The sequence below is a fragment of the Colletes gigas genome, unplaced genomic scaffold (assembly GCF_013123115.1).
Source record: "Colletes gigas isolate AHSC1104 unplaced genomic scaffold, ASM1312311v1 Colletes_gigas_Sc00020, whole genome shotgun sequence".
Classification (NCBI taxonomy): domain Eukaryota; kingdom Metazoa; phylum Arthropoda; class Insecta; order Hymenoptera; family Colletidae; genus Colletes; species Colletes gigas.
The window spans coordinates 425,426-442,902 of record NW_025106649.1 but is presented as its reverse complement, the minus strand read 5'-3'; the positions used below and the strand labels follow the sequence as shown (position 1 = coordinate 442,902).

General features: G+C 33.1%; 1 protein-coding gene across 1 annotated transcript in view; it reads left to right on the top strand.

The window, feature by feature from the left end:
* Positions 1–17,477, top strand: part of LOC122400878 (neuron navigator 3) — a 345,501-nt gene that overhangs the window by 184,186 nt on the left and 143,838 nt on the right. Inside the window, exons 7-9 of the mRNA XM_043402613.1 lie at positions 4,291–4,447; positions 6,906–8,433; positions 11,829–12,196. Coding sequence (XP_043258548.1) covers positions 4,291–4,447; positions 6,906–8,433; positions 11,829–12,196 — 2,053 coding nt within the window. The remainder of the gene's footprint in view (positions 1–4,290; positions 4,448–6,905; positions 8,434–11,828; positions 12,197–17,477) is intronic.

The following is a 17,477-nucleotide window of genomic DNA, read 5'->3' as shown; positions in this document are numbered from 1 at the left end:
ATTATTTGGAAGGGGGAGATTCTTTATATGAGAGGACATCTTTCAATTGGTGGGAAAAAAGTTTTTTATGGTCGATTCTTTTTATTATTGATATGGAATTTTATTTGTAACCTTCATTAGACATCTCGTTACAATCTGATTGGGAGGGGGAGGGAAATTAGCAATTTTTTAAAAGTTTATACGAGGGGTTTGCATTACATAGAATTTAATATGGATTAAAAGTCTGTTTTATTTAAATTGTTAAATTACTATACAAATGGTTTTTATTGATGTAGAATTGTATTATTAATCTTCATTAGGCATCTCGTGACAATCTGATTGAGGGGGAAAAATGAGGAATTTTTTAAAAGTTTATGCGAGGGGTTTGCATTACATAAAATTTAATGTGAATTAAATGTCTTTTTATTTAAATAGTTAAATTACTATCAAATGTTTTTATTGATGTAAAATTTTATTATTAACCATCATCAGACATCTTGTGACAATCTAATTGGGAAGGAAAAATTAGCAATTTTTTTAAAGTTTTTACGAGGGGTTTGCATTACATAGAATTTAATGTGGATTAAATGTCTATTTTATTTAAATAGATAAATCACTATAAAATGGTTTTTATTATTCATGTAGAATTTTATTATTAATCTTCATTAGGCATTTCGTAGCAATCTGATTTGAATTAACAATTTTTTAGAAGTTTATATGAAAAGTTTGAATTTAATATAGATTAAACGTCTATTTTATTTAAATAGTTAAATCACTATCAAATGGTTTTTATTGATGTAGAATTTTATTATTAACCTTCATTAAACATCTCGTAACAATCTAATTGGGAAGGAAAAATTAGCAATTTTTTTAAACTTTATACGAGAGATTTGCATTACATAGAATTTAATATGAATTAAATATCCATTTAATTTAAATACTTAAATTACTATCAAATGATTTGATATTCGCAAAGGAATTACCAAATAGAAAGAATGTATTTTTAATTGAATATCGTAGGTGAAAATATTTAATTTCGAATAAATTTTCTTGCAACGTCTGAAATGAGCTTTGAAGCTGATTAATTTTTTCGTTTTTCTTGGCGCCACTTTGACAATCGTGGTTTCGAGAGAGACGTGTTGAAAGTTTCCAACGGGGTTTCTAGATAAGTCCGCGGCTTGTTTCACACTTTGGTACTTGGGGCGAAACAGCAACGCGCGAAACTCATTTCCAGAGGCGAGAATAATAAAGTTTGGACGTACCGTGTGTCCCGTTTGACCTTGTTACGGAATTATTGCGAGTTTCCGTGTCGCAACTCTTCTGGCAGACCAAGTTACGACCGATACGACTGTTTGTAAACAATGATATCCTACGTGTGACCTTTTTGGACAATATAAACGCTATCTCGTTGAACGTTGCACCACTATAATCAACTTTTCATTTATGAACACTAATTTAGAAGTAGAAATAGAGCTTCATGGAAACACAACTCTATAAACAACAATTAATGAAGACTCATAAAAATTTAAATCAACTTTTTATTTATGAACACAAATTTAGAAATAGAATGGGGCTTCATGGAAACAGAACTCTATAAATACGAATTAATGAAGACTCATAAAAATTTAAATCAACTTTTCATTTGTGAACACAAATTTAAAAATAGAAATAGAGCTTCATGGAAACACAACTCTATAAATAACAATTAACGAAGACTCGTAGAACTGACACTTTCATACAAATTTTTACGAACTCCAAAAACAAATCTATCACTTGAAAAAAATATTCGTTTCTTTTGGAATTCGACAAAAATAAATCACATGTTTTCCACTAATTCCAGTAATTCGCTAATTACTGGCCTGCAACAGCATCGAGGCGAGCGATAAATTGCATAATTTTAGCCAGCCGGCAGTAGCACAAATCGTGATAGGACAGCTGTTCCATGATCTAGCTTAGGACTTATCAAGGGATCTTCATTGCAGCAATTTAGATACCCGGTACAGTCCAGTCAGCAATTTTCTCTTTGCAATAATCCATCTATTACAAACGATCCATCGATAATTCTAAGCATTAATACAAATATTATATTTATTCGTTGAGTAAAAATAAAAATAAAAATAAAAGAGGTATCTTTAGTGCTCCGTACGATCTGTGATTTTCTCTTTGCAATAATCCATCTATTAATATCTATGTACGTACAAACGACCCATCGATAATTCTAATCATTAATAAAAATATTGTATTTATTCGTTGGGTAGAAATAAAAATAAAATAAGTATTTTTAATGCTCCGTACGATCTGTGATTTTCTCGTGCAATGATCCATCTAATATCTGTATACAAACAATCCATCGATAATTGTAATGATTAATAAAAATATTGTGTTCATTCATTGGGTAGAAATAAAAATAAAATAAGCATTTTTAATGCTCTGTACGATTTGTGTTCGTCGTAATCGTAGAATGCTGGTACCTTTGGATTATCTATTAAAGCGACGAGAATGCGTTACAAGTTTGTCCCACGATAACGTAAATTGCTCGGTGGAAACAACGTCTACGATCGGAGTAGTGACAGATTGAGCAACGAGGGGCAGGGAATTAATCTCCTTGCGTGGTAAATGCACGCTATCACGTGCATGTACTGTGGTTTATTTTGTCTACAAACAGCGTATACTTACCAGACACTGCTAAAGAGGCTTAAGCTGGGCACAGACGTTACGACTGTATTTGCTTAATGAGCCAACAGATCATCGTTTTATTGAGTCGCGGCCAATGACAGCGAAAACGTAATAGGAAACGACGGGGGATTATTTATGAGCGTTTATCGTCGACCGTTTAATTAAATGTAGTAAATAACCATACGACGGTCCTCTGCACGGAGATCCAATCAGTCCTATTATACTATTATTATCGTTATTCGTGCGAACAATTTATCATCCTTTCTCTTACCTTTGTTCCTCCTTGATTTTTAGTTGATCAGTTATTTTTATTTTCGATAGTTGCATTTGCAAATTTCTACTCTTTGGGTACGATGTATCTCTAAATAATTGGAAAGAAAAATGTAGCGTTGTTATGGAAACGTTGGAGAAATTGGAAAATTATAGATTGAAAGCTAGATTTAGTGAATCGTAATTAACTTTTGCAATAGCAAGCCTTTCTCTTGTTGCACGATTTTATTATTTCTCAGAGAATTCATTGGGATTATTTGTTCTGTATTTTTCTATTCCATCTATTCTATCTGATCATTTGTTTCATTTTCTATTTAATTTTTACTGTTGTATCAACCCATTAGGGTCATCAGCAACCACAATACCTTACAATCGTTTGATATAGCATCAGGTTATATAAAATAAACAAATTTTATACGCTTAACATAGAAATGTAACGCTAGACACAGAGATCAAGTTAAATTAAATGAAGTATGTTTAAGAAATTTTAGTACTCTTGAGCAAAAATCTGCAGTCCTAGTTACTTCTTTGAAGTTTCCATCAATTTGGTAGAATTCTTTTGTTTCATTATATGACACAGATTTATTCTTTCTTAATGAATGTATTAAATATCATTTGCTGTATATTTTTCTATTTCATTGTTTGACAATGATTCAATTAATTATAATGTACTATAATTCACTAGGCCATTGTTTGAACTTTCTCATTCCTTCACAGAGAATTTATGTATTCTTCTATTTTTTCATTGTTTCACAGTGATCCAGTGATGATTGACCAATTTAGTATAATTCATTAGATCATGGTTTGAACTTTCTTATTCTTTCTCCAGAGATTATACCAGGACTATTTGTTCTATATCCTAATTTTATTATTTCTTAGAGAATATATTGGGATTATTTGTTCTGTATTTTTCTATTCCATTGTATGCCAGTGATTTAATTCATTATTATTGATTATATTCTATCTGATCAATTTGTTTCATTATATGACATAGATTTATTCTTTCTTAATGAATGTATTAAGTATTGTTTGTTGAATATTCTTCTATTTCATTGTTTGACAGTGATCCAATTTAATATGATTCACCAATTTAGTATAACTCATTAGATCATGGTTTGAACTTTCTCATTCTTTCCCCAGAGATTATACCAGGACATTTTATTATAATATATTTACCATAATATGATAAATTATGAGATATTTTATTATAATAGAATTTATCATGTTTAATCATATACTGAAAACTGGTTTAAATCTTTTTTATTTTTTTTTCTGTAGAGTTTGCTGAGATTGTCAGTTCTCTAGTAACGAATTTTAATTTGAATTGTTCAGAAATTAAAACGTACCAATCTTTCACTGTTCCAGGCGGTCTGAAACACGGAAACGGTGGCATCGGAAGTGCTAACAGTTCCAGAAGCACCAGTCCAAGTCAACAACAGACGCTCCAAGGCGGGCTGTCCTTCATACCTCAGCCCAGAAATCAGAATTCAACTAACAGACAGCCTGCAGCCACTACTCCGAGGTAAATAATCTGCACATCCCACGCAATATCAATTTAATTACGGCCCGTTAAGGCCGGAGATGGTGCAAATTGTATTCGAGCAATAAACAACCAATAAAATCAACATATAACAGTTTGTTCACGTGTGGAATCTTTCGTTCTATATTTATAATTTTTATTCGTTGATCTAGATTGTTATCTTGATTATAATTTTGCCCATCTCTGTCCAGGATAAATGTACCAATAGTTGACCACTTGTTTGTAGAAACTTTTCTTCAAATACCTGCTCTATTTTAAATTGCAAGTAAAATGTTTCTTCATTTTATTTTAATTCTTTTCGATAATATTTTTCAGTAAGTAGTTGACATCTAGCAGTGTTATAAATTTTAGTACTTTTGTTTCATCGGTTAATTTCGTGATCAGCATTTTGCAACTATAGAAAAGTTACTTAAATTTTCGAGTAAATTCACTTCAGATTTGGGAATAAGTGTTTTTATGCTTCCCGAAATTTGTTGAATTTTTCATATCAGTAATCTCTTACTAATAGAATTTACCAGGTGGTATGATTTTTAAAGTAGGAAAAAATATATTGTTTATTTAATAGTTGGCCCATATGGTTATAGTTAATTCATCAAAAACACGTAAATAATTAAAACAAAAATCTCACAATCAGTACTCTAAGAATAAAATATTATTTGAAAGAACTTTTCCAAAAACTAAAACATTTTCAAAACCACAAAAATAATATAACAAAAATCTCAATACCCTTAAAATTAAATACTATTTGAAAGAATTTTTCCAAAAACCAAAACATTTTCAAAACTATAAAATAATTAAGACAAAAATTTGAGTACCCTTAAAATTGAATACTATTTGAAAGAAATCTTCCAAAAATCAAAATACTTTGAGAATCACAAATAATTAAAAGAAAAATCTCACAATCAATGAACTAAGAATAAAATATTATTCGAAAGAACTTTTCCAAAAACTAAAACATATTCAAAACTACAAATATAATAAAACAAAAGTCTCAATACCCTTAAAATTAAATACTATTTGAAAGAATTTTTCCAAAAATCAAAATACTTTCAGAATCACAAATAATTAAAAGAAAAATCGCAATATCCTTAAAATAAAAATCTGTTTGAATGATTTTTTTCCAAAAACTGGAATATTTTCAGAATTACAAATAATTAAAACAAAAATCTCTCAGCACTCTGAAACTAAAATACTATTTAGAAACAATTCACCAGAAACCCAAATATTTTCAGAACAACAAACAATTAAAACAAAAGTGTCAAAAAACCCGAAAAACAGAATACCGTTTGAAAAAATTATTCCAGGGACCAAAATATTTTCAAAACTACAGATACGATATAAAATCAAATATATATCCATTATTTACTAATTAGAACAATATTTCACCCAGTTTCATATTTTAATAAGGGAATTGCTCGACGATACCCAGCAAACGTAAATTAATTTAATCCGTTTTTTGCAATTGTAGATTAAAATTTTGAAAATCTAATATTCTTTGACTAGACTGTCTTGTTTTAGTGATACCTGTGATAACTATTTTAGAACTCACTTAAAATGAACCTCAGACATAATGAAAATTGAAAATAAAACTAAATATATAAAATAAATCCCACAATATTGATTAAATCTACAAATTATATAGGATTTTACTTCAAGGGGTTACACTATAATGAAAATTAAAAATAGAAAATAAATTCCACAATTTAAAATTTTCTTAAATTTTTCAAAAATTTTCAAAATAATTTTAAACGAGGAGCATGATATTAAATCGAAACGAAAACATTAGTAAATTGCAAGTCTAATATGCTTTGACTAGACTGTCTTGTTTTGGTGATACCTGTGATAACTATTTTAGAACTTGAAATGAACCTCAAGCATGATTCTTAAATTGAACGTTTCTGTTGATGTTCAGATCAAGGATTATTACTAGACTGCGGATGTTTATGCATTTATGGGAGATTTTAATCCTCAAAAAACTACAGAATGCATTTAATAAGCAAAAATATAAGAAATACTTAAAGTAAGATACGAATTATTATATTTAGGGGTTGAGACAGCCCTCTGCGAAGCTTCCGTTTCATTAATTCTATTAATAAAAATGTGAATTTGCATAAAGATTCGCAGTCTAATTATTACTGTAGTTATTCTAGTATCACGGTTGCAAAATATTTTCAAAACTAAACATACAATATAAAATCAATATCCACTATTTGCTAATTAGAACAGTATTTCACCCAGTTTTGCTCGAAGGCTAGTCACTGGAGCGTCAGCAAAATATCGTTGAAACAAAGTAAAAACCCCAACATTGAACCCCAGCCAAGGATCTTATCCAACTGGTCGAGCTATAAACGGTCAACTATCGGTAGTTTTACCTTGGTGGATTACGGACGGTTGATTTTGACGAAGGTCGGATTAATCAATGCACGTGAAACGGTTTCAGCCCCCGGGCGTCGACGGTGGGAAAATCCGGCGGGACGAGAGCCACGCAACCTTCGCCGTACACGGCCGCGGGACCGCCGATCCAGCAGAACAAGAACTCTGTCCTGGACAAATTCAAGCTATTCAACAACAAAGAGAAGAACCAGGACCGCGGCAAAGCGTCGTCGGGCGTATCGAAACGCACGTCCAGCTCCTCCGGGTTCTCGTCGGCCAAGTCGGAGCACTCGGACAGTTCGACGTCGTTGTGCGACCAGAGCAGAGTTCAGGTGGAGTCGCCGAAGAGCCGCGCATTGAAGTCGAAGCTGCAGTCGACCAAGCCGGCGAAACAGGCGAGCCCGAAGACCGTGAGGAAGGAGCAGAGCAAGGCGCAAAGCAAAATCGCCCGAACGAAGACCGCCACCGACAAGTTGGTTTGCTACAATCCGCCCTTGGAAGATGTCAAGTCAGCCAGCAAAGTCGGCGGCGTGGTTACGAAGCTGGCTGCGGACAAGAAGGCCGGGAATCTGCAGGATCTGCTGAAGCAACAGCCGGTGGGCCAGCTGCAGAAGCCGAATCCGCCGTCGCTGACGCCTTCCAAGCAGATCGAGACGAAGAACGTGGCTGGTCCGAAGAGCGAGTCGATGCAGCAGTCGCCCAGACCGAAGATGGAGCTGCCGGGGAAGATGACGGACGCGAAGATCCACCTGCAGAACATGAAGATTCTACCGAACGGGCTGAACAAGGACCTGCTGGCTCAGAAAGGACTGGCTGGTAACACGAACGGGATGATCAAGTCGGATCAGGAAGAGGCTCATGAGCACAACATCGATCACACGTTGTGTATGAACCAGGCGAATCTGTTGGAGGAGAAGTCGTCGATTGGTAGGCAGAAGACGATCGTCGAGAATGTACAGTCGAACAATCAGTTGGGGGAAGCTGCGTCCAAGAATAAAAATGTCGCGAAAGCCAAGGTTTCGAACGAACTGCAGGAGATGGGAAGCTTGAACGAGAAGCAAACGCCTGGGTCTTCCGTGAACAGTCCCGAAGCGATGGATGGGAAGATGAACGTCCTTCAGGATGGCTCCATGACGAGTTATGGGAACTCTGTTTCTCCGCAGAGTCAGATCTCGAACGGGGTGAATTTCGGACAGTGCAAGCAACAACTTCCAGGGATCAACAGCCCGTTGCAAGGCTCGACGATCGCCGCTTCCGGGATCAGTCCTGGTTCCAGCATTCCGAAGCCCACGGCCTTGGTGAAAGGCACTTCGAAACCACCGAAGGAAAACAACATACCGGGCGTACCGACGCCCACGAAATTGAAGGCAGACGTTTTGCATCGCAAGCTCGATCCCAGCACGGTTGCAATGGTGTCACCGATGCCAAGTATTTCGGATCTGATGTCCGAGAGCTCGCACAGCAATTCGAACAGCACCGGTCAGAGCAACTCCAGCGACAGTAGCGTTATTTATAGGCCGAGCAGTGAGAGTGGCAGTGAGATCAAAACTATACCCAATAGAAAAATTGACACGACCTTCGAACAAATGGAGAAGGTCAGTATTAATAGGCATAGCTGGGCAGAAAACATGGCTCTGAGTAGTTTGAGCGATTCAAAAATCTTTAGGGGCTACACCCAATCATACTCGAATTCTTTTTTTATAGTATACTTTGCCTCGTAATGTAACTATGTCAAAAGTAAAACTCAGAATCTTAATGTACTTTGAGGTTCTGTTTAAAAATTGAGACAAACTTTTGACTGTTTTACATTGTTTTACAATTTCGCCGAAAAGTTTCTGCACCTATACGAATTTTTTTCTCGAAAGTAAGTAGGATTTCGGGGGTATGTGTATTCACCAAAAATGGTTGTAATTGACCCTCGCAACCGAAAATAATTTTTCCAGAACGATTTGTAATTTTTTAATTTTCGAAAAATTTGTCCATCTTCTCGAACTTTTTTCTCGAAAGTGCGTAGGATTTTCGGGGTGTGCCTATTCACCAAAAATGGTTGCAATTGACCCCCGCATCCGAAAATAATTTTTCTAAAACGATTTGAAATTTTTTAATTTTCGAAAAATTTGTCCACCTACTCGAATTTTTTTCTCGAAAGTGCGTAGGATTTTGAGGATGTGTGTATTGATAAAAAATGGTTGTAATTGTCCCCTGCAACCGAAAATAATTTTTGCAGAATGATTTGAAATTTTTTAATTTCGTCGAGAGAAATGTTCTTATATTTAATTATATTTATCTCATAAGTATATTAGTTGTGCGAGTATGGCTGGATGTAGACTATGGATTTTATGTATTTATGGTGTATGGTGGTATGAGAAGCTTCTGTAATATTTATGCAGAATAATAATACTACATTTTTTAATTGTGAGAAAGGATGTTTAGTAAAAACTGGATTGCGGATTTTATGCATTTATAGTATATATTTTAGAAAATGTATGATATATTGCAAAAGTATTAGCAGAATTGTAATTTAAGTGAAGGAAACTTTTACTTTATATGCTCTTGTAAAATCAGTAAGACATAGGTATGAGACCTAGTTTGATCTATCAAGAATCGGATGTTTCTGAATGTAACTTGCGTTTAAAGGAATGCTGGGTCGATCTTACTGACATGTTCAGGAAATGCCAATTTATTTTCATAATCATTACGCTCTTCACAGATCAAATAATGCATGGCCCTCATAAACATATCTTATTGATCTTAGTTGAGGAATTAAATTACAATTGTCCTTAATTATAATTTGCACAAGACAATTGGTTGTGAAATTTCTCCCCATAGCTATTTTAACTTGCCTCCAATCAATGCCAACATTTACAAGTTTTTCAATTCTCTAAGTTCTCTAAAACTCTACCGACCAATAGCATCCAGAAATATTCTCTTTCACTCATTCATTAGTATATAATTTACCACGAAAAGTGAACAGTTTCTTCGAAACACTTTCTACAAAACTGAAAATCAATTCAAGATTTTATACCAAATTTTGAAATTTAGCCCCCTCACTCTATCAATCCAATAACTTCAACAAAATTCATCAGCATCCTACTGTCAGCATAAGAGCTAAGTACACAAAAAATCTCCGCTCGATCGATGTCCCATTTCCTTGACCAGGTCCAGGATTTTCCACAAAACTGAAAATCAACCAAAGATTTTATACAAAATTTTGAAATTTCATTTACTAGCCTCCTCTATCAATCTAAGACTCTCAGCTACTGTTTTCAAGTTAAATAAAACCCCAATGCCCTCAAAAAAATCCCTATTCCTATCGTTAGTATAAGAGCTAAGCACACAAAAAAATCTCCGCTCGATCGATGTCCCATTTCCTCGACCAGGACCAGTGAAAATCAATCCAATATTTTATACAAAATTTTGAAATTTCATTTACTAGCCCCCTCACTCCATCAATCTAAGACTCTTAGCTACTGTTTCCAAGTTAAATAAAACCCCAATGCCCTCAAAAAAATCCCTATTCCTATCGTCAGTATAAGAGCTAAGCACACAAAAAAATCTCCGCTCGATCGATGTCCCATTTCCTCGACCAGGACCAGTGAAAATCAATCCAATATTTTATACAAAATTTTGAAATTTCATTTACTAGCCCCCTCACTCCATCAATCTAAGACTCTTAGCTACTGTTTCCAAGTTAAATAAAACCCCAATGCCCTCAAAAAAATCCCTATTCCTATCGTTAGTATAAGAGCTAAGCACACAAAAAAATCTCCGCTCGATCGATGTCCCATTTCCTCGACCAGGACCAGTGAAAATCAATCCAATATTTTATACAAAATTTTGAAATTTCATTTACTAGCCCCCTCACTCCATCAATCTAAGACTCTTAGCTACTGTTTCCAAGTTAAATAAAACCCCAATGCCCTCAAAAAAATCCCTATTCCTATCGTCAGTATAAGAGCTAAGCACACAAAAAAATCTCCGCTCGATCGATGTCCCATTTCCTCGACCAGGACCAGTGAAAATCAATCCAATATTTTATACAAAATTTTGAAATTTCATTTACTAGCCCCCTCACTCCATCAATCTAAGACTCTTAGCTACTGTTTCCAAGTTAAATAAAACCCCAATGCCCTCAAAAAAATCCCTATTCCTATCGTCAGTATAAGAGCTAAGCACACAAAAAAATCTCCGCTCGATCGATGTCCCAATTTCCTCGACCAGGACCAGTGAAAATCAACCCAAGATTTTATACAAAATTTTGAAATTTCATTTACTAACCCCCTCACTCTATCAATCTAAGACTCTCAGCTACTGTTTTCAAGCTAAATGAAACCCCAATGCCCTAAAAAAAAATCCCTATTCCTATCGTCAGTATAAGAGCTAAGCACACAAAAAAATCTCCGCTCTATCGATGTCCCATTTCCTCGACCAGGTCCAGTGAAAATCAACCCAAGTTTTATACAAAATTTTGAAATTTCATTTACTAGCCCCCTCACTCTATCAATCTAAGACTCTCAGCTACTGTTTTCAAGTTAAATGAAACCCCAATGCCCTCAAAAAAATCCCTATTCCTATCGTCAGTATAAGAGCTAAGCACACAAAAAAATCTCCCCTCGATCGATGTCCCATTTTCTCGACCAGAACCAGTGAAAATCAACCCAAAATTTTATACAAAATTTTTAAATTTCATTTCCTAGCCCCTCTATCAATCTAAGACTCTTAGCTACTGTTTTCAAGTTAAATGAAACCCCAATGCCCTCACAAAAATCCCTATTCCTATCGTCAGCATAAGAGGTATGCACACAAAAAAATCTCCCTTCGATCGATGTCCCATTTTCTCGACCAGGTCCAGTTCTTTACATACGTATATTAACATAGTTTGCGAAACGTTCGAGACAGGCTTAAATACTAGCGAATGCATAAAATCCGCAGCCAGGTAATAACTTTCCGCTTGGCATCGAATCAAGTATTAACTCGCGCTCCCTCGCAGGTCCTGTCTGAAAGTTCAACTTGCGCTGGGGGTTCCATAGCCGACGACGAGGCTGAAATGACAGTGAAGCCTATGCAACCTCTGCTCCGCGGGTACACGCCCGGTGCAAGGGGCCTGCAAACCTTGCCAAGCAGGACGACCGCGAGACAGTACACGATCCTTCATTCTTCTTCCCATCATCATGTCGGTCACGATTACGCGGACATCGACGTCGCCTCCGGCTACCTAAGCGACGGAGAGGTTCTTCGCGGCGGCATGAGCGTCGGTAGCAGAACACTGTCCGACTTGTGCGACGGTTACATGTCCGAGGGCGGTGCTTCCTTATACGCGCGCAGAATCAATCCTTCTTACGGCCACGATCACGAGAGGTAAGTTTGACGAAGTATTAATATTCGGGACAGGGGCGAGGGGGAGGGGCACGGCTACCGGGGACAAGGCTTCTCAGAACGCAGAGATACGGCGACTGGGTAGAGCGATTTTTTGTGGAATTTCAAAATATGGAGCGGGATGAAAAAGGAATATTGGAATATTATACAAAATTATTTTTGATAGTCTAATTTTGAAGATGTCGAATCAGGGTTGGGCGAAAGGGATGGAGAAGTTTGGTTATTGGTTTTATAGGATGAACAGTTTCGAGAATTACTATAGTCTGTGATAAATGGAAAGGAATTTCAGGATATTGGAATATTATAAAGAGTAGCATTATAAAATACGGTGGATAGTTTTAAAAATTACTACTGTTATAGTAAAGTCAAAATTAAAAAATTCTTGGAAACTTTTTTTAGTTTGAATACTTTGGTCTTAATAAATATCAGTGATAAATGGAAAGAAATGTAAAAATATTAGATTTTAGAAAATAAAATGATAAAATATGATGGATAATTTTAAAAATTACTACTATGATACTGAAGTCAAAAATTGAAGAATGCTTGGGCCATTTTTTAATTTGGATCCATTGGTCTCAATAAACACTAATGATAAATTAAAACGAATTTTAAAATATTGGAATATTACAAGAAATAATCTTATAAAATATGATGGATAATTTTAAAAATTATTACTATGACAGTGAAGTTAAAAATTGAGGAATACTCGGACCATTTTTTAGTTCGAATTCTTTGGTCTTAATAAATATCAATGATAAATGGAAAGAAATGCCAAAATATTAGAATATTTTAGAAACTGGCCTGATAAAATATGATGGATAGTTTTAAAAATTATTACAATGATAGTGAAGTCAAAAATTGAGGAATAGTTGGACCATTTTTTAGTTCGAATCCTTTGGTCTTAATAAATATCAATGATAAATGAAAAGGATTCTCAGAATATTAGAATATTTTAGAAACTGGCCTGATAAAATATGGTGGATAGTTTTAAAAATTATTACAATGATAGTGAGGTCAAAAGTTGAGGAATAGTTGGACCATTTTTTAGTTTGGATCCATTGGTCTCAATATATACCAATGATAAATGAAAAGGATTCTCAGAATATTAGAATATTTTAGAAAATAGCCTGATGAAATATGATGGATAGTTTTAAAAATTACTAGTATGATACTGAGGTCAAAAATTGAAGAATACTTGGACCATTTTTTAATTTCAGTCCATTGGTCTAAATAAACACCAATGATAAAATGAAACGAATCTTAAAATATTGGAATATTACAAAAAATAGTCTTATAAAATACGATGGATAGTTTTAAAAATTATTACTATGATAGTGAAGTCAAAAATTGAGGAATAGTTGGACCATTTTTTAGTTCGAATCCTTTGGTCTTAATAAATATCAATGATTATTAGAATATTTTCGAAAATAGCCTCATAAAATATGATGAATAGTTTGAAAAATTACTCGTGTAATACTGAAGTCAAAAATTGAAGAATACTTGGGCCATTTTTTAATTTGAATCCTTTGATTTAAATAAATAGCAATGATAAACAAAAGAGAATATCAGAATATTTGAATATTTTGAAAAACAGTAATATAAAAGTTTTTTAAAATTCTCTTTGTTAATTTAACCATGTACCGTCATAATAATGTTTCCTGGAAGCTTATATTCTTACGTAAAAATCTAAAAAATATTGCATAATGGCCTAAATGAATTTTACTAGTCACTGTGTATCCCCGTTGAGGAGCTTACAAGCTTTAAGTGTAAGCTTCACTGATCAATACTTCGTCCCTCTCATCTGTCTTCCAGGCGATGATTTATTTGCGTCTTCCTTACGTAAATTATGATAGATCCGCATTATTAATTACATTGAAATATAATAATTTTCTAAATTGCGTTTATTTCATGAAAGTTTAATGAAAAATTATTATACATCGACAAACAATACACAAAGTTATTATTATCTTACCAACTTAAATATCTCAGTTGCTTTTAATATTTGGGGAAAAGTATTAAAAGAAAACAGAATTTAAAGTAACTATATTTTTTTTTATAAAAAGGCTACATATTTTTATTATCGTGGTGTGATAATTGAGACCCATTTAATATGTAACTTTGACTATGAAAATTTCTAAATACAGACGAGTGCACAATAGATAGATTAATTTTAATATTTGACAAATTTTCTTATCCTGAAAAAGAAGTGAAATATTTACGGTTGTCAAGTTGATGATTGAATCACCTTCCATATGAAAGGTAATTAATTTAACCGATTTGTAAACATTTGGAAGGTGGTATGGCCATTTATTTTTTCGGTATCTTGCCACAAAACACGTGCTCCACTGACAGTGACAAGTCGAATGAGTCATGGCCTCCACGTAAGCGTAAAATACACATCGTAAAATTCGTCGACTCGTGTGGACTCGACAGGGAATATTTTAATTCTCTATAATTGTTTTTTTATTTAAAAAGAAATAAAAGTTCTTTTTGATTCAAGTTAAAAAGAAAAGTTTTATATCTTCATAATATATTTTAGGTAACACGGAGTAAGGAAATTTATTATTTATATACGTTAAGGTTTCGAAATTAGCTTGAGATGCAGTTATATTTTAGAAACAGGAAGTATGTGTTCTATTAAAGTAATTTGTAAGAGTATAGCACAGCACTCTTCTCCAATGTAAAATGAATATTCTACAAAGCAGACCAGTAACAGCTCGTGGAAAAAGCTTTTTGCATAAGGTAGTATAGGAGCCTTCTTGCACGAGCATACAAAAAATATCAAGTAACGTGATATGTTCTATTCATGTCCTGCAAAATATTACTCCGTTATCGAATATTTACTCCAAAGAAATATTCAACATGTCTCACAGAATATAATCTGAACAAGCATAGTTTATTCAATATGAACATCTCCATTTTCTTAATTCGGGACATGTTTAGTATATGGAAAGTTCGTTATTAATATCTGAAATAAATTGTACAAGAAAAATAAAATGCTATTTTGTAAGAAATATAACACTTAGAGTAGGTAAAATATTTAAAATGCTTAAAAGTCTGGTCCTAAGATGTACACTGAGTCAAAATAACAAAATGAAGTTTGGAAAAATATAATTTAACTGTTTGTAAAAATAAACTATTGTCAAAATTACTCGATTATTGTATTTACACATTTGTAATTATACATTAATATTTAAAGTATTGGAAAGAAATTTTAATGCCAATTTTAATTTCAAATATGGACTTAGAAAAAGTATAGAAATTTATTCATTCAAAATATTGATATACACAAACTTGAAACAATAATAATAAAATTATATCAGACTTAGAAAAATAGATGATGAGTGATTTAAAAGTCACGTGGTTTTACAGAGTTAAATAAACTATATTTGGTTAGGCTAGACATTTCTAATTATACATAAACATTCCAAGTGTCGAAAAGAAATTTTAATTTCAATATGGATTCAGAAAAAGTATAGAAACTTATTCACTCAAAATTTTGATATACACAAACTTGAAACAATAATCGATACATGTTAATAATAAAATCAGACTTAGAAAAATAGATGATGAGTGATTTAAAAATCACGTCGTTTTACAGAGTTAAATAAGCTATATTTGGTCAGACTATATATCGAATTGCATATTTATTTATTGTAAATGTCTAATGAAGTTCCATTTCAACGCACCTCCACTATTTTCTGTTCAGCTTCAATTTGCTTCCGGTACGGGAAGAAAGCATTATTTGAAAGCATTATTTGACGATGGTGGGGGCTACGTGTACGCCCGCGGTTAATATTAAGTTATCCTAGCGTGAATCACTTGGCGAAGTTGCGCCGCGACGTCTGAATTAGACTTAATGTGATATGCACCGGAGAGTAGTCGCGTCGCCAAGTACTAACGGCCATTATTTAGACGAAATTTTGCGACCTAATTTTGTACGGGCCCTGCAATTACTCAGCCCCACTTAATTTAGCTCGATTACCTCTTGCTGCTCGAGTTACATTGATTTAATTAACCCTTGTTCCGATAAACTCGTATCAATTTTCTCGGTTCAAAAATTTTTAACTTTGCCCCATTTCTAATACTTTGTAGTCGTCGCGAGTCTTCCGGTCCTGTTCCCCCAATTTTCCAAACTGCGTAGAACGGGCCACGGTCCTAATCGATGTCTGGCATCGATTAGACACCCGCCAAAATGAGTCACACAGCGAATCGGGTATTCTTTGTTAGCTACAAATTAACAAATAAAATTCGAGATTAAAGAAAATTCAATTTCTTGTGCTAATTTCAATACTAAAATAGTATAATTTTTAAACAAAATTTTCATTATTTGACATCTGAAATTTTGACACAAATTTTAGATCCTTGCATCCATCTATGATTGAATGAAATTATCAATTATAATTATTGGTATTTTATCCTAGGTTTCTCTTTTTGTCCCTACCTATTTATCTACATTTATTTTATTCAGTTATAATAATATTATATATTATATTAAAGAAATTGTTTACTGAGGAAGATCAAAATTAGAACCTAAAAATAATCAATCTCAATTACTAATATATTTTTTCAATTTTGTCTTCCTACACCTATCTATTTATCAACGTTTATTTTATTCAGTAATAATAGATTTAAAAAATTCTTCACTGAGGAAGATCAAAATTAGAAATTAGAATAATTAGATGTTATTATCAATTGCAAATGTTAGTATATTTTTCTAGCTTTTTCTTTCTATCCCTACCTATTTATCTACATTTATTTTATCCAGTCATAATATATTAAAGAATTTATTTACTAAGGAAGATAAAAATTAGAACTTAGAAATAATCAATTGCAATTATTATTGTATTTTTTCAATTTTTTCTTTCTACACCTATCTATTTATCAACGTTTATTTTATTCAGTAATAATAGATTTAAAGAATTATTTACTGGGAAAAATCAAAATTAGAAATTAGAATAATTAGATGTTACTATCATTTGCAAATGTTAGTATATTCTTCTAGCTTTTTCTTTCTACCCTTATCTATTTGTCTACACTTATTTTATTCAGTTATAATATATTAAGGAAATTGTTTACTGAGAAAGATCAAAATTAGAAATTAGAATAATTAGATTTTATTATCAATTGCAAATGTTAGTATATTTTTCTAGCTTTTTCTTTCTACCTCTATCAATTTATCTACATTTATTTTATTCAGTTATAATATGTACATATATTAAATAAATTGTTTAGTGAGGAAGATCAAAATTAGAACCTAGAA